The 17,851-nt window shown below is 41.2% G+C and overlaps 1 protein-coding gene across 1 annotated transcript in view; it reads left to right on the forward strand.

The window, feature by feature from the left end:
- Nucleotides 1-3,874: 3,874 nt before the first annotated feature.
- Nucleotides 3,875-17,851, forward strand: part of LOC311240592 (myocardin-related transcription factor A-like) — a gene marked incomplete at both ends in the record, with an annotated part of 144,281 nt that continues 130,304 nt past the window's right edge. The window contains one exon of the mRNA XM_084329166.1: nucleotides 3,875-4,013. Coding sequence (XP_084185292.1) covers nucleotides 3,875-4,013 — 139 coding nt within the window. The remainder of the gene's footprint in view (nucleotides 4,014-17,851) is intronic.

Genomic DNA, 17,851 nt, shown 5'->3' on the forward strand with positions numbered 1-17,851 from the left:
AGGGTTAGGTTAGGGGACTGTTCCCCAACACTGAGCAAGTGTTCGGGTGGGCACGGGCACAGGGATGAGTTTTTACCTTCTCCTAATCTTTCTGTCTGGGTAACCCTAACCCCCTAATGGCAAGAAATAAACCACTATGGACGGTTTGAAAGCTAATATTGTTAACTTTTGTGTTAGAGGGTTTCAAAATCTAATCTATTCAAATTCTGTGAATATATGGAAAATAAGCAAACGGACACAATTTCATGACATAATCATCAACACAGCCACCGTTGTACACACAAACACAAAAAAAGGCTAAATACAGGAAATAGTTGCTAAGGAGGCACCAAAGTGAAAGTTAGATTTGCACTTTATTAATCCCAATAGGGAAATTCATTCTTGTTTGGTGATCAAGAGGCACCTTTTATTTGTTTGGTGAAAAAGCAAGTTATTGCACTATTAATCCCAATAGGGACATTCATTTTTATTTGATCAAGACTAACCTTTTATATATATATTATTATAATTTTTTTTTTGTGAAGATTGGTGAAAGTTAGGTTTGCACTTCAATCCCAATAGGGAAATTCATCTTGGTTTGATTTTTTTTTGTGTCGAATAAAAATAAAGGTTATTTGAATGATTTCTAGTTTTCAAGAGAAAAAAAACGATTAAAATCGTAAATCGGATAAAAAAAATCTGAGATTTTATTTATAGGCCATATCGCCCAGCCCTAGTTCATGGTTGTCTTTTTATGAGCGGTTTGACTCTGGCTTGTTTTAGTGACATCCACAAACTTCATGCCACCATGTCCTTCCTATGTGGAAGACTTTCTTTGAGAAAAAGTTTGAGAACATCCGTAGATGCTTCTCCCCACCCACTTCAAGTGCTGACACAGCAGCCTCATCTTTCACCACTATTACAGATGCCGAAGTTCTGACACTGTCTCACTACATGCCAGCTGGACCCTCCAGACCATTGCACCAGACATTCTCCCATTCCTGACTGTCTGCAACCATCAACTCCACTCTCAACTCCGGAGTGGGTCCGACCTCCCTAGTTCCCACAAGCTAGAGTCACAACGCTCATCAAAAAACCAACCCCGAACCCCACCGTCATAACGAACTACCGCCTGTCTCTCTTCTCTCCCCACCCTCCAGAACATTTACAACAAGCGGTGCAGGGGTAAGGCTAAGAGAATCATCAAGGACTCCAGCCACCCGAACAACTGCCTCTTTGAACTGCCGCGATCAGGCAAGCGATACCGGAGTCTCAAGGCGAGCACAGAAAGACTCAGAAGAAGCTTCTATCCCCAGGCCATCAGGCTGCTCAACGAACAATAAACACTATACAACAACCATCAAATGCACACAGCACACACATCCACACGCACACACTCACTTTAAACAAACAAACACACTGCAGCACCCACTCTCCACACTTTAGATCACCTAAACACACTTTATATTTATTGATAAAGGATTTGCACTACAACTCGTACACCTTACTGTAAATTGTACCTAAATTGTACCTCATCCCATTTCTGCTTTGCACTATATAGTATTGTATATTAGTACACTGCATAGTATATTGTATATTATATGGTAACTCAGTTACTTCTATTCTGCATCGAACATTGTACATATGTCTATACTGAACACTGTGACCTCATTTTTTACTTCTAATTTACATGCTATACTATGTTATTTCATACTTATCTTGTCTAGCACAGTCTCTGGAGCGTAACAGTAAGAAGCATTTTGTATAAAAGTATTCTGTACTTCTGTATGACAACTATTAAAGAAACTTGAAACTTGAAAACTTAAATCACTTGAATGTGCTGCATCCAACCAGCTCATAGATAACTTCCTCTCTAAATCACTTGAACGTGCTGGGCTGAGCCCAAACGATTGAGCGTTAGGACCTTCGTTCGTTATGTTGGCATTCGAATTCTAAATCAACATTCGATTTTTTTTTATTAAAAAACAATATATATATATATATTTTTTTATATATATTTTTTGTCTATTCATTCTGTTTAAACCAATGGGTTTTTTCTTCACAGTTGCAGATAAAGATTAGGCTACACTAATATTATAGTATTAAAAACTGATGAGTATATTCATTAAAGAAAGTTGATTTAATAAATAAAAAAAACTAATTTAATCAGATTAATCACTTTATTCAAATTGAGGATTTAGTTTGAGGATATTTATTAAAGAATATATATATATTTTGAATTAATCTTTAAATTTTTTTTGTTCTACTTTTTCTCCTTCTTTTTAATTTTTTTTTCTCCCATCCCAATTTTAGCCGTGCCAATTCTCCCCTCCCCTGTCTTGATCGTTGCTTGCATGTGCCCCCCACTGGCCGGTTGTAGGGAGGATAGAAGCCCATCACATGTCCCCTCCGATTCATGTGGAGGCAGCCAGTCACATCTTTTCACCTGCCAGTGTGGACTCTCATTTGGCGAGGAGTAACATGTAGGAGGCTCACACTGCCCCCGCCATTTTCCTGTCTTTGCTGTGCAGGCGCCCCAACCGACCTGTAGGAGTCGCTGTTCACAACGACCAGACTACCACCCATCGACTTCCCTCCCGCTAACTCTGCCAATTGAGTCAGTATGACGGCCGGCCCAAGCCGGAGGCAACGCTGACAGCCGCATTCGACACCGGTGTCTCTTGCGTTGGTGACGAGCGCAATGTCCGCTGTGCCACCCAGCCACACCAATTTAAATTTGTTTTAATTATATATTTTTTTTATTTAAAACTAAGGTTCGAACGTCCGTTCGAAAAACCCTGACGAAGTTCGAATCCCAAAAACAGGCTTCGGGGACAGCCTTAGCATCCAACCAGCTCACTGAAGATAACTTCCTCCTTCCTAGATTCTCTCCTGTGTCTCCCCTGCTCCGTCTTCCTCTCAGCCGATCACTTGAACGTGCTGCATCCAACCAGCTCACTGAAGATATGCACTCAGACCGTAACACTCAAGTTCAACACTACAATGCTGTGTGTGTGTGTGTGTGTGTGTGTGTGTGTGTGTGACTGTGTGTGTGTGTGTGTGACTGTGTGGGTGGTTATGTAAGGTGTTGCCATGGAGAGTGTTATGGCATTGTGTTCCTGAGCACTGGGGTGTTCCAGGGACTATCCTTGTGTATAGCTCGTCCTATGACGACAGGGGTTAGGGACACCGTAGTGTATATTACCGTTACCTCTGTGATGTCCTCACTGTTAACTACAGCCTCATGTAACTGGCTATGACTCAGAGAGAGGGAGGGATGGAGAGGGAGATATCAGAGAGAGACAGAATACATGACAGAGAGAGAGAGGGAGAAAGAGTATTTGGGACAGAGGGAGAATACAGGGCAGAGAGAATAAGGGACAGAGCGAGAGAATAAGGGACATAGAGATAATAAGGGACATAGAGAGAGAATAAGGGACAGAAAGATAATACGCGACAGATAGAGAGAATAAGGGACATGGAGAGATAATAAGGGACAGGGAGAGAAAGAATACGGGACAGGGAGAGAGAGAATAAGGGACATGGATAGATAATAAGGGACATGGAAAGAGAATAAGGGACAGAGAGAGAGAGAATAAGGGACATAGAGAGATAGAATAAGGGACAGAGAGAGAATAAGGTACAGGGAGAGATAATAAGGTACAGGGAGAGAGAGAATAAGGTACAGGGAGTGAGAGAATAAGGGACAGAGAGAGATAGAATAAGGTACAGGGATAGAGAGAATAAGGGACCAGGGCTGAAGGGAAGCACCTCTGATCTGCTGAAGAGATTGACATTAGAGATTCATCTACTGACAGATTGTAGACAACTGATTGTTAATTTTGTGTGTATCTCCTAGGTCTGTCTGTCAGCCTCACCCCTATCCCTGGTAACCATGGAGACCCAGCCAGGGGAGGGACCAAGCCAAGATGGCTCCGCCCCCAGTCCTCAGAGTGAGGCAGTGGCCAATGAGCTCCAAGAGCTGTCCCTACAGCCTGACCCGAATGCTCTGCCAATCGGAGAGAGAAAGAACGGTGAGTGACATTTTGTTTCCTTCAATAGAGTTGGAACCAACTTTTGCCAACAAAAAAAGTGTTTCTAACAGGTGTGTATTATCTAAAATGTGTCAATTTCTTGACTCACTTAGAATTTTCCCATGGAACAATGCTGTTTATTTATTTCGTTAAATACGGTACGGTATATATAATTTTCCATCTATAGATCAAACTATTCGAATAATGTAAATGTATATACGTTCACTTTGAGATGGTCAGAAAAATCATTTGGGCCTTTACGAGATAATTTCTGTGTTTTTTTTTATCTATTTTTTTCTCCCATTTCTATTTTTCTCCCATCCCAATTTCGTATCGTCCAATTCTACCCTCCCCTGTCTCGAACGTTGTTAGGCCATGCCTCCCACAAGCCGGCTGCAATGTGGACTAAGCCTTACATCACGTGTCCCCTCCGGTACTCGAGGAAGCAGCAGTCGCAACTTTTCACCTGCACAGCGCGATCTCTCAGCGTCGGGGGTCTGCGTTTGGAGGGCACGCCGCCCCCGTCGCTTCCTGATTCTGCTGCGCAGGCACACCAAACCGACCTGTAGGAGTCGCTGTCCACAACGTCCGATCCCCACCCATGAGCTTCCCACCCCCTAATACTGCAATTGTATTAGTATGAACGACCAGCCAAGCTGATAGCAATGCGGAGAGCTGGGCTCTGCACCACCTAGCCGCCATAATTCCTGTGTTTTGTTTTCAATCTGATTATCAGATGGTTACTAATAAGTCCAAGAAACAGTTTAAACAGGAATGTGTTGGCACTTGGCATGTACAGTAGCCACAGAGAACCTCAGACCAAGAACCACACAACTCTTCATTCAAGTTTTCAGAGGAACCATGTTTTCAAACTTTATTATCTAGAAGGTGGTTCAGTTAGAGTTGAAGGAATGTCTTGCTCTCAGAATAGAACACTAAAGAAGGAGCAGGTCTGTGAGCTACCTCTTAAAGACTGAGCCCAGAGAAGATACTGGGGCACACAATTCACTTTAATACTTAGTTAATAAGGTGGAGATGTTCATAGTAAGTTAAAAGTGTTGTGTTCATTCATAGTTAAAGACAGTAGAGGTTGAGTACTTTATTATCTAACAATGGTAAGTTTGAGTGTTATGTTCACTCATAGTTAAAGACGGTAGACACTGTCAATCACTCCATTCTGATTGACAAGCTAAAAGCAATTGGTTTTGATAGTCTAGATATAGATATCAGTGAGCTGGATGCAATCCTACCTGGAGGGGAGAGAACAGATGGTGGAGGTAAATGGTACTCTATCCCCCTCCCTCACAGTGAGCCGTGGTGTTCCACAAGGAAGCATACTAGGACCGCTACTGTTCCTAATTTATGCAAATGACATGTCGTCAGCTTGTGACTGCAACTTGTTCTTGTTCGCGGACGACTCAGCCCTGCTGGTCTCTGACAAGAACAAGTTACAGGTTGAAAAAACCCTCAGCTTAGAACTCGGCAGAATCTGCACCTGGCTCGCTGATAACAAACTATCATTACACCTGGGTAAAACAGAGTCCATTCTCTTCGGATCAAATAACAAACTCAGCAAGACCGACGGCTTCTCAGTTACAGTGGGTGACAATATTGTCACAAGGAAAGATGAAATTACATACCTGGGTTCTATCCTAGAGGCAAATCTTTCCTGTGACAAAATGGCATCCAATGTAATCAAAAAAGTCAACCAACAAACTAGATTATTTTACCGGATCTCCTCTCTGGTAAACAAGAATACCCTGAAGACTCATTCAAGGGTACTATGACTATGCTTGCACCTCATGGTACCAAAGCACCTCAAAGGCGCTAAAAACAAGATTACAAACATCACAAAACAAACTGGTCAGACTACTACTTGACCTTACTCCTAGAACCCACCTCACCCCTGCCCATCGGGGGACCCTGATGTAAACAAGACGAAAGTCTTTCTCTGGTCTGCATCCCCTTAACAATTGTGTGTATTGAGCTGTACTGTAGTGTACCCATTCTGCAATCTGTTAATAAAGTTTTCAATCAATCAATTTTCAATCACTTTGACTACCTAGGATGGCTTAGAGTAGACGACAGTACAGCAACTTGCAATGGGCCTGGTCTACAAGATACACTACACCACACAGGTACCCATGTACATGTCGAAATACTTCCCAAAGGTCAGTGAATACCACGCCCACAACACCAGAGGGAGTTCCACAAATCATGTGCAACCCAGATTAGGCACAAACAAGGGACTAAACTCATTTTGCAATTATACCACAACAATTTGGAACGCCTTACCCACAGCATTTTCCGATATTTCATGATTTTCGCCGAGCTATTTCTATATTATATATTATGGCTATGTGTCTCATACGCCCGTCGCTTATCAATGACTTGCTTGCAGTCAACATGTACGAAACGGATAGTTTTTTCATCTGTACATTTCCGTTTTATACGTTTTTGGACATTTCTATGGAAAAAAATTATTCCGCAGGAATCGCCCTTTAGTGTAATACACACAACACGTTGTCATTTTCCGGCTGATTTATGAATCGTTTTCAAATAAATGCTAGATTATCGATAGTATATGTGTACTTATGCATGCTAGAGAAGCGGGCTGAAAAATCGATTATCTATGACCTGGTCAGCGCTAACGTCATATACACACATACACACATAGGGGACACGTTGTGAAATATGTGAAAAAAACATCTGATTACCCCAAGACTGGTAAAATAGATTCCTTACCTCAGATCAGATGTTCTGCAAAAAGATTATTCCAATTCCTGATCGCCATTCCAAATATCGATCACGTTTATTGATCCAATGTTATGTACTCGAAAGTTAAACACATATTCCACGCTGCTCTGAGGGTCCCCAATGAATGCAGTAGTCTCGGGTTACATTGCCTCAGAAGTAAAATGTGGAATCCGGTTTTTTTCCCCATGCATTTCCATTGAGTCCAATCCAGTGGGTGAAATACCATCCGGGAGACGATAGGGGGAGGTATTTGCCTTTTTCGAGGTCAGAGCCAGTCCCAATGATAACGTGAGGCTGGATTGATGAAAAATTTATGGATATTGCTAATAAAAGCAACAACGATTAAATAACGAGATTTTTCGTCGTTGGCACTCAACGCATGGCGGCCAACAACGAGATTTCTCGTCGTTGGCACTCAAAGTGTTAAAGAGCACCTACGGGAGGCTGCAATTCGAAACTGGCCACTGTAAATGTCCAACCCCCCCCCCCCCCCCCCCCCCCCCCCCCCCCTATTAGACAGTCTCCTCCCCACCGTATGTATATTATTCTCTCCCCACCGTATGTATATTTCTCTCCCACCCACCCACCCCCTCCTAATGTACAGTCTCCTCCCCATCATATGTATATATTCTCTGTTAGGATCTATGGGTAACAGTACTGTATATTTGCATATTGTATATATCACAAATGTAACTACTATATACCTGTATGTCATGTATGTCCCTATGCCATAAATGTAATGATGTCATGTATGTTGTGTATGTCATAAATGTCACTATGAATTGAAAATGGGGGACCCTGATGTAAACAAGACAAACGTCTTTCTCTGGTCTGCATCCCCTTAACAATTGTGTGTATTGAGCCGTACTGTATTGTACCCATTCTGCAATCTGTTAAATAAAGTTTTCATTCATTCATTCATTCATTCATTCATTCATTCATTCATTCATTCATTCTGTGAGGTTTGGTCCGTTCCTTTAATGTACTATGTTGATTGATGCTTTCCCCGCCACACGCTTTTGGAGCAAGTATTGATCTCATCACGCAGCTGACAGTTTGTAATTAGCGCCCCTGAAGGCTTTATATACACAGACCTTCTTGCTATCGTTGTCGGGTCGTTCTGGAATACAACTGCTTTGCCTGCTTTTTTCCCGTTGCTGTTTCCTGGTCTATATTCTCTCCAGGACCTTTCTGTGGAGAACTGTTTGGAGCTGCGCCTTGTTACCCGTTACGCGTTGCACTTGGGTGAGTGGAATCAAACCCCTCTGGATCATTTGGATTGTGTGTTATTGAAGAAACACAGAAGATATAATTTTGTTTGCTCTGGATAGTTCTGATTGTGTGTTATTGAAGAAACACTGAAGAGATCATTTTGTTTGCTCTGGATAATTCTGATTGTGTGTTATTGAAGAAGCACTGAAGATATAATTTTGTTTGCACTGGACTCAGCCGGATTGTGTGTTATAGAAGAAGCACTGAAGACATCTTTTGTTTGCACTGACTCTGCTAATTGTGTGTTGGGGAAAACACTGATACCTCTCTCTTTCTCCGTTTCCCACCTCGAGGAAGAGTTGGGAGTATCTGCAGAGCCGCTACAACATCATATGCCAAATTCCCACCACTGTCGCCAGGAGGATTCTGCAGAGCGGCTGATGACTCTGCCGGAGGCAGTCTCCCCGTTTGTTTGATTACTGTACCTATTCCATCTTTTGACTCTGTAAATAAATACGCCCTAGCATTTGGCTAACTCTGAACTTCCTGTCTGTGCCGTTGCGTTTGAGGTCGGTTACAAACCATAACACATTCATTCATTCATTCATTCATTCATTCATTCATTCATTCATTCATTCATTCATTCATTCATTCATTCATTCATTCATTCATTCATTCATTCATTCAGAGGTTGAGTAATTTATTATCTAAAAATGGTAAGTTAGAGTGTTTTGTTCACTCATAGTTAAAGACAGTAGAGGTTGAGTACTTTATTATCTAACAATGGTAAGTTAGAGTGTTGTGTTCTTTCATATTTAAAGACAGTAGCTATTGAGTAATTTATTATCTAAAGATGGTATGTTAGTGTTGTGTTCACTCATAGTTAAAGAGAGTAGAGGTTAAGTAATGTATTATCTAAAGATGGTAAGTTAGTGTTTTGTTCACTCATAGTTAAAGAGAGTAGAGGTTAAGTAATGTATTATCTAAAGATGGTAAGTTAGTGTTTTGTTCACTCATAGTTAAAGAGAGTAGAGGTTAAGTAATGTATTATCTAAAGATGGTAAGTTAGTGTTTTGTTCACTCATAGTTAAAGACAGTAGAGGTTGAGTACTTTATTATCTAACAATGGTAAGTTAGAGTGTTGTGTTCTTTCATATTTAAAGACAGTAGAGATTGAGTAATTTATTATCTAAAGATGGTAAGTTAGTGTTGTGTTCACTGATAGTTTTAAAGACAGTAGAGGTTGAGTACTTTATTATCTAACGATGGTAAGTTAGTGTTGTGTTCTTTCATAGTTAAAGACGACAGAGGTTGAGTACTTCTTGTGATATATCACATTCACACTCCAAAATGATTTAGATTGACTTTTACAACTGCAAATACACAGGCTTGTCCAAAACATTTCAAAACGGAGTTGATGATACAATGAAAAACAACAACAACATGATCACATATCACTGTTATCAGTGAACTGTCTCTGTGGATGTTTTATACAGCGCACTGCTGACTTCCAGTTCAGAATGTTCTTTTTATTCCTCCCACTCTTTGTAAGAGAGCAGCTTGTTTCTCCACAGCGCTGGTGGTGATGATGATGGAGGAGAGAGAGCGGTAAAAGATGGCTCGGCTTAGTTAGCTGTCAGTGCTCTTCATTACTCACAGAGAGAGAGAGAGAGAGAGAGAGACCCCCGCATCCTGAAATAGCTCCAGCCAATGCCCCCACAATGATAAACTAAATCTTGTTTCCATCACTTATGGGGACACTTAGTCCCCGTAATTGTAGGGAAACAAGGACACACACACACACACACACTGAGCAAATAAAACCACACTGTGAGCCCGTTTGAATAAAAGGTTCTCTTGATAAGATGACTTTCTACTACAGTAGCTCACTCACTCTGCTGCAGCAAGCAGTGGCAGTTTACATAGCTGACATATTAGAACTGCCCATAGCGTTACCTCATTCACTTGCTATTCATGTGAACACACACAGATGCATGCATGCACAGACACATACAGTACACACACAGACACACACACTTGAGAGCAGACACACATAAAAAAGCACACACATAAAGACACGAACACACACACACACACACACACACACACACACACACACACACACACACACACACACACACACACACACACACTTTAGAGCCACTCAGACCGACATAATATACATGCTCCATATTTCAGCGAAGTGCAGCTCTTAAAAAGGCTGTTAGATGATGAAGCTGGCCCAGGGCCTGACCTAAACACTGCAAAGGCCAAGACTCAAGGTGCTCATAATACATGTGCGTGTGTGTGCGCGTGCATGTTTGAAAGATGCCAACCACCAAGCCTGGTTGTGCCCCACCTACACTGCAGTAGCCTAGTTGTGTATAATAATAATAATAATAATAATAATAATAATAATAATAATAATAATAATAATAATAATAATAATAATAACAACAACAATAATAATAACAATAATAAACTATATTTGTACAGCACCTTTCATACCATAATTGGAGCCCAAAGTGCTTCACAGCAGTGATGTAGACACAAAATAGACATACAATTAGTTTATGAAGAATAATACAAAATAAAATTCCCACCCACCTCCTGCGTGGACCCATGGTAAGGATAGCATGCTAGTTGGGATCTATAGAGATAGGTGGACCTATGACTTTCTGTTTGCATCATATCATAAAACATGCACGTGGAGACACCTTCACACCTAGCTCCATTCACTTGCTCCATTATTGCTACAAAGTGCTGACTGTGCCTTGTGTCTCAAAACCTTCATGATAAATGACACAGGCTTTTTACTTAACACATTCCCTGCCACGCTTATATCCATCAATGTTTGATCACTGCCACCAGTCTAAGCCTATGGAGATGTTTACCTTCTTTGCAGGGCTATAACTTTTTAAATTGTATTGCTAAATTGACATTACTATGGCCCATTCAACATCGATTATTTATCGTTCAGGATGTAGGAACGTTTAACTTTTTCATTCACAGGTTCATACGAAAATACCGTCTAGAATATAAATATGTTTTTATCGTTTTCTGCAGTAATTCCTAGAACGTGAGATATAGGCATAAACGCATATATAGATTATCGGCGTTATTGGCGTTACACGCTATATTAAAAATTTCAACTGTACATGATCCTAAACGTTATGACTGATCATGCGCGGGTGAACGGGGGGGGGGGGTCATTTATAATTCCGTGATCGTCTGTAAATGCTTTATGTGGTATGGGTGATATATTGATCGGAGCAGTTTGCATGGATAATAATAAACAAACAGGCTGAACGCCAGCGTCCTCTTACCGTTGGACGATGAGACTGGAGCAAAAACATCCCACTTATTTGACGGCGATCGCTACACAAGGACGTGTGTATACAGTCCCGCAACAATAAGCGAGTGGCCGGATGCATTTCGGAGACGCACCGAGATCCAACCGCCCATTTCCGGTTTGGCAACTCGCCGATCATCCACCAGGGGGCAGAGTTGTGCCGGCTCACACAGCATCAGACCAGGCTCCGTGAGGGAAATATGAATACCATGGCGAAAAAATGAAATATGATCTCAATAACGTTGTACGCCGTGGAATGGCAGAATTAGCATGAACTTGAATCACGTTGTACAACGTTTTTGGCGCAGGATGTGTTAAGCAGACACTCAACCTATATTTCAAATGAATTTGAACACAAATCAAAAAGGGAGGAAGGACAGAGAACAAAAGGTTCCGTATAACTGAAGAGGATCATATCATGTTATGTAGAGGAAACACTTCTGTCTCTCTCACCCCCGGTCTGGTGATGTCAGAGTGTCTTTGGAGGTACTATCCAAGTCTACCTGGGGGCAAAACAAGGTACTATGACATCACAGATTGGGGCGGAGCAGAGTGTGCAGCAGGATGACAATATCAACCACTAGGGCAGCAAAGGAACTATTGTGTTTCAATACTAGTGCAATGTGTGTGTGTGTGTGTGTGTATTTATAGCCCACATCATTAATGTAAATGTGTGTGTGTGTGTGTGTGTGTGTGTGTGTGTGTGTGTGTGTGTGTGTGTGTGTGCGTGCGTGCGTGTACGTATATACGGTATATATATATATATAAGATGATGTATTTCCGTGTGTGTGTGCGTGCGTGCGTGCGTGCGTGCGTGTACGTATATATATATATATAAGATGATGTATTTCCCTATTTGCTGGCATGAAACACAGGAAGCATTTCCTGCTGAGCCACTGCTGAGTCCGTTACACTGGATTACACTGTGGCCCACAGTGTTTTTAAAGATGACGCATGCTGCCACCGTGTGGCTAGTGTTTACACTACACCCAGACCCTGGATAACACTGGAGCACATGCTTGAATCCATTCGTGTATGTGTAAGATTGTGTTTCCTACATGCAGCCATGCAGAGGCACCTCTTTAAATATGTTGCTTACCAGAGACAGCGTATAATTTTTTCAGTAAACTAATATTTAAGCATGGAAGAAATAAAGCGGAGACCAAACCGACAGATTATTGGATTAAGGGCCCGGCTACATTGATTCACTGTGTCTGTCTGTTTTAATTGATTTTTCAATGACGAGTATCTGTTTGTTGGACAGGGCTGATGTCGGACTTGTGTCCGTTTTCAATGGACAGAAAAGTCTGGTGAGGATGAACTTTTGGAACTGACGGATATGTTGATGATCCATTAGCAAAGCTGTTGTTTCTGCAAATGCGCGGTAAATTAGGTTCTGATTTAAGAACAAGCCAACGTTCCGTAAAACCTCCATCCAATCAGTGACGGATCAAATGTAGCCCGGGTCCTAGTAGACTTAAGAGGGTTTAGTCCTAGTTGATTTAAGAGGGTTTAGTCCTAGTTGACTTAAGAGGGTTTAGTCCTAGTTGACTTAAGAGGGTTTAGTCCTAGTTGACTTAAGAGGGTTTAGTCCTAGTTGATTTAAGAGGGTTTAGTCCTAGTTGACTTAAGAGGGTTTAGTCCTAGTTGACTTAAGAGGGTTTAGTCCTAGTTGACTTAAGAGGGTTTAGTCCTAGTTGATTTAAGAGGGTTTAGTCCTAGTTGACTTAAGAGGGTTTAGTCCTAGTTGATTTAAGAGGGTTTAGTCCTAGTTGACTTAAGAGGGTTTAGTCCTAGTTGATTTAAGAGGGTTTAGTCCTAGTTGACTTAAGAGGGTTTAGTCCTAGTTGACTTAAGAGGGTTTAGTCCTAGTTGATTTAAGAGGGTTTAGTCCTAGTTGATTTAAGAGGGTTTAGTCCTAGAATCAAGGGACAGTCCTAGCATCGACGGAGCACCGGTCGAGAGAGTGAACAGTTTTAAGTACCTCGGAGCCCACATATCCGAGGACTTGACATGGACCACACACATTGACAGTGTAGTCAAGAAGGCACGGTAACGCCTCTACTTCCTTAGGCGCCTAAGGAAGTTCAAAGTGAGTCAGAAGATCCTCAAGAACTTCTACTCATGCACAATAGAGAGCATCCTGACTGGCAATATCACCTCCTGGTTTGGGAATAGCACCGCACAAGACCGTAGCAGACTACAGAGAGTGGCCCGTTCAGCCGAACGCACAATTGGAGGTGGGCTTCCCACTCTCCAAGACATTTACAACAAGCGTTGCAGGGATAAGGCTAAGAGAATAATCAAAGACTCTAGCCACCCAAACAACTGCCTCTTTGAACTGCTGTGGTCAGGCAAGCGCTACCGGAGTCTCATGGCAAGCACAGAAAGACTCAGAAGAAGCTTCTATCCCCAGGCCATCAGGATGCTCAACGACAATAACACTATGTAACAAACCATCAAATACACTCACAGCACACACATCCACACGTACACACTCACTTTAAATAAACATCTCACTGTAGCACCCACTTTACCCACTTTAGACACTTTAACACACTTTATATTTATTGGTAAAGAGATTTGCACTACAACTCATACCTCATTGCACCTTACCCTAAGTTGTACCTCATCCCATTTCTGCATTGTACTGTATATTGTAACTAAGTAAAAAAAAAATTATACTCTGTATTGTATATATGTATTTTGAACACTTTTGTTTACACTTGTTTACGTACTTTTGACTTTCTATTTTATACTTATCTATTTTTATCTAGTACACTCAGGAGCAAAACAGAAAAAAGCATTTCATATAAAATTATTCTGTATTTTTGTATGACAACTAATAAAGAAACTTTAGCTAGTTGACTTAAGAGGGTTTAGTCATAGAAGCAAGGGACAGTCCTAGTTGACTTAAGATTGTTTAGTCCTAGAAGCAAGGGACAGTCCTAGTTGACTTAAAGGATAACTCCACTTTTTTTTTTAAATTAGCTTATTTAACATCTTCCCTGGAGTTAGACAAGAAGATGCATACCTTTTTTGTCTCTGTGCGTGCATTTTAGCTTTGGGAATAGACGCTCCGTTAGCATAGCTTAGCTTCATCACTGGAAGTGGGGGAGGACAGTAGCCTTACAGTGCCATACAGTGTATTGCAAGGTCTGACATTGACCAAACTTGATATGCATGACCTTGGTGGGCTCTAGGTCAACTCCTGAAAAGGGGGTCAATGTCAGACTTTGCAATCAAAAGTTAGGGGGCTAATAACCCTTGCCATAATTTCAGTGCGCCCCTAACTTTTGATTGCAAGGTCTGACATTGACCCCCTTTTCAGGAGTTGACCTAGAGCCCACCAAGGTCATGCATATCAAGTTTGGTCAATGTCAGACCTTGCAATACACTGTAAGGCACTGTAAGGCTACTGTCCTCCCCCACTTCCAGTGATGAAGCTAAGCTATGCTAACGGAGCGTCTATTCCCAAAGCTAAAATGCACGCACAGAGACAAAAAAGGTATGCATCTTCTTGTCTAACTCCAGGGAAGATGTTAAATAAGCTAATTTAAAAAAAAAGTGGAGTTATCCTTTAAGAGGGTTTAGTCATAGAAGCAAGGGATAGTCCTAGTTGACTTAAGAGGGTTTAGTCATAGAAGCAAGGGACAGTCCTAGTTGACTTAAGAGGGTTTAGTCATAGAAGCAAGGGATAGTCCTAGTTGACTTAAGAGGGTTTAGTCATAGAAGCAAGGGATAGTCCTAGTTGACTTAAGAGGGTTTAGTCATAGAAGCAAGGGATAGTCCTAGTTGACTTAAGAGGGTTTAGTCATAGAAGCAAGGGATAGTCCTAGTTGACTTAAGAGGGTTTAGTCATAGAAGCAAGGGATAGTCCTAGTTGACTTAAGATGGTTTAGTCCTAGAAGCAAGGGATAGTCCTAGTTGACTTAAGAGGGTTTAGTCCTAGAAGCAAGGCAAGGGGTGTCAACCTGTTAGGGTTAACAGAACATGACAGGTGGGAAAGCCGCGCAGTGCATTTTTGTCCCTGCTCCACACAAGAGGGCCTGACGTCTGTGTCTTCTTTCATATGATGACCCTGCACCTATATTCCTTCCTTCTAAACATGCGTCTTTTTGAGTTCACTTAAGTAAGAAGTTAAGTAAACTTGAGTTAACTTAAGTAACAAGTAATGTAATGGTATGTATGGTAGACTACAGTGGAGGCTGCTGACAAAATTTTTAGGTGAAGCACAAATTATTATATTATATATTAAATTATATTTTTAAAACATCCCCCACTGTGTGTCAGTGGTCAGTGGACACAGATGAAAAATATTAACATTAGGTGACAGCGGACCTGACCAGATGAAAACATATTAGGTGACAGCGCACCTGACCAGATGAAATCATATTAGGTGACAGCGCACCTGACCAGATGAAATCATATTAGGTGACAGCGCACCTGACCAGATCAAAACATATTAGGTGACAGCGCACCTGATCAGATCAAAACATATTAGGTGACAGCGCACCTGACCAGATCAAAACATATTAGGTGAAAGTGACAAGGAAGCCACAGACTCATACCCCCCCCCGACACTCAACTAACTGCCTCGGACAGTCCTTCATACCAGTGGCCATCAGGCTCCACAACAGTGGGCAGGGACTGCTGCCAGACATCGACCTAGAACTAATAGGAACCCAAGTAGGACAATAACACTACCTTATGCATACTGCACCTTATGTGGATACTGTGATACTGTGAATAATGAATAATGTATATTTCAGTTAGTTAGATAGTAAATTATAACACTACCTTATGCATACTGCACCTTATGTCACACTGTGAAAATATATTTCAGTTAGTTAGATAGTAAATTATATTGACCTATTTGTTTACACTGCTTGTGTTGTTTTCACTACCTGTACCCCCCCCCCCCCCCCCTTCCCCCATGCTGCTATGATGCCTGAATTTCCCCAAGGGGATCAATAAAGGAATATCTTATCTTATCTTAAAAGGAAAGATGAAATTACCTACCTGGGTTCCATCCTATAGAGGCAAATCTTTCCTGTGACAAAATGGGATCCAATGTAATAAAACTAAGTCAACCAACGAACTAGATTCCTGTACCGGATCTCCTCTCTGGTAAACAAGAATACCTTGAAGACTCTAACAGGAGCACTCATTCAAGGGTACTACGACTATGCTTGCACCTCATGGTACCAAAGCACCTCAAAGGCACAAAAAACAAGATTACAAACATCACAAAACAAACTGGTCAGACTACTGCTTGACCTTACTCCTAAAACCCACCTCACCCCTGCCCACTTTGACAACCTAGGATGGCTTAGAGTAGACGACAAAGTACAGCAACTTGCAATGGGCCTGGTCTACAAGATACACTACACCACTAAGATACCCATGTGCATGTCGAAATACTTCCCAAAGGTCAGTGAATACCACGACCACAACACCAGAGGGAGTTCCACAAATCATGTTCAACCCAGATAAAATAATTTAAAAAGTAAAAAAGAAAAATCTAACTATTTTTTTAATAAAAGAAAAATCGTCATAACTTAGAAATGAGATTGCATAGGACTATGAATCGATATCGCGATTCTGTTTCGATTAATTGCCCAGCCCTACAGTGTGTACAGTAAGTTAGCTTGGTGATCATCATTGTGATGTAGGCTAAGCTGGCTAGCTACTGTTAGCATACAAGCTTTTACAAACACTGTAGCCTACTTACTTTTTCATCCACAACTTTTTTTCTGATCCAGATGCATAAGTCCACTTCTTCATGTTGCTCAGTTGCTGGTTTATACTTCGGTCCTAATGTTGGCGCAAAGTTTAATTTAGCCTACTGTGTTGTTATAGCTGTACAGCTTACTACTGTAGCTTGCTCTTTCACACAGTGAAACCAGTCCAGCTGCAGGTCCGTAGGTTAGGTTTAGCTCGGGCCAATCTCAAGTTTCTCAAGTTTCTTTATTAGTTGTCATACAGAAGTACAGAATACTTTTATACAAAATGCTTACTTGAGATTGGCCCCAGCTAAACCTAACCTACGGACCTGCAGCTGGACCCGTTTTGACTCTGCAATGCAGCAACCTGTGCAGCCATCTGCACGAATATACTGCAGTCATTACTGCAGTGCAGGCCTGCTTAGAACTGACAATTTTGGCCAGTTTTGAAGAAAAAAAAAATTCACTGGCATTTTTTACAGAGGAAAACATTTCTAATAAAAATAATAATAATAATAATTAAAAAGAAATATATATATATATATATGTAAATTAATAATAATTATGAATTATGAGTGAATTTGTGTTTCACGTGTTGTCATAGAGAAACCTCCACTGGTAGACTAGTTCTCAGCTGGTCGGTCTGCTGGCCCATACAAAGATGAACCATAGTGAAACCAAGTGGTATACTAGTATCCCTGTGTTGTTGTTTTAAATTTAATTTTTTTTTATTGTTTTTCTCATATACACACTATAGATTTACCACATAAATACTGTAGGGATTTATAGTA

This window comes from Notolepis coatsorum, assembly GCF_963971535.1.
Source record: "Notolepis coatsorum genome assembly, chromosome: 14".
Lineage (NCBI taxonomy): Eukaryota > Metazoa > Chordata > Actinopteri > Aulopiformes > Paralepididae > Notolepis > Notolepis coatsorum.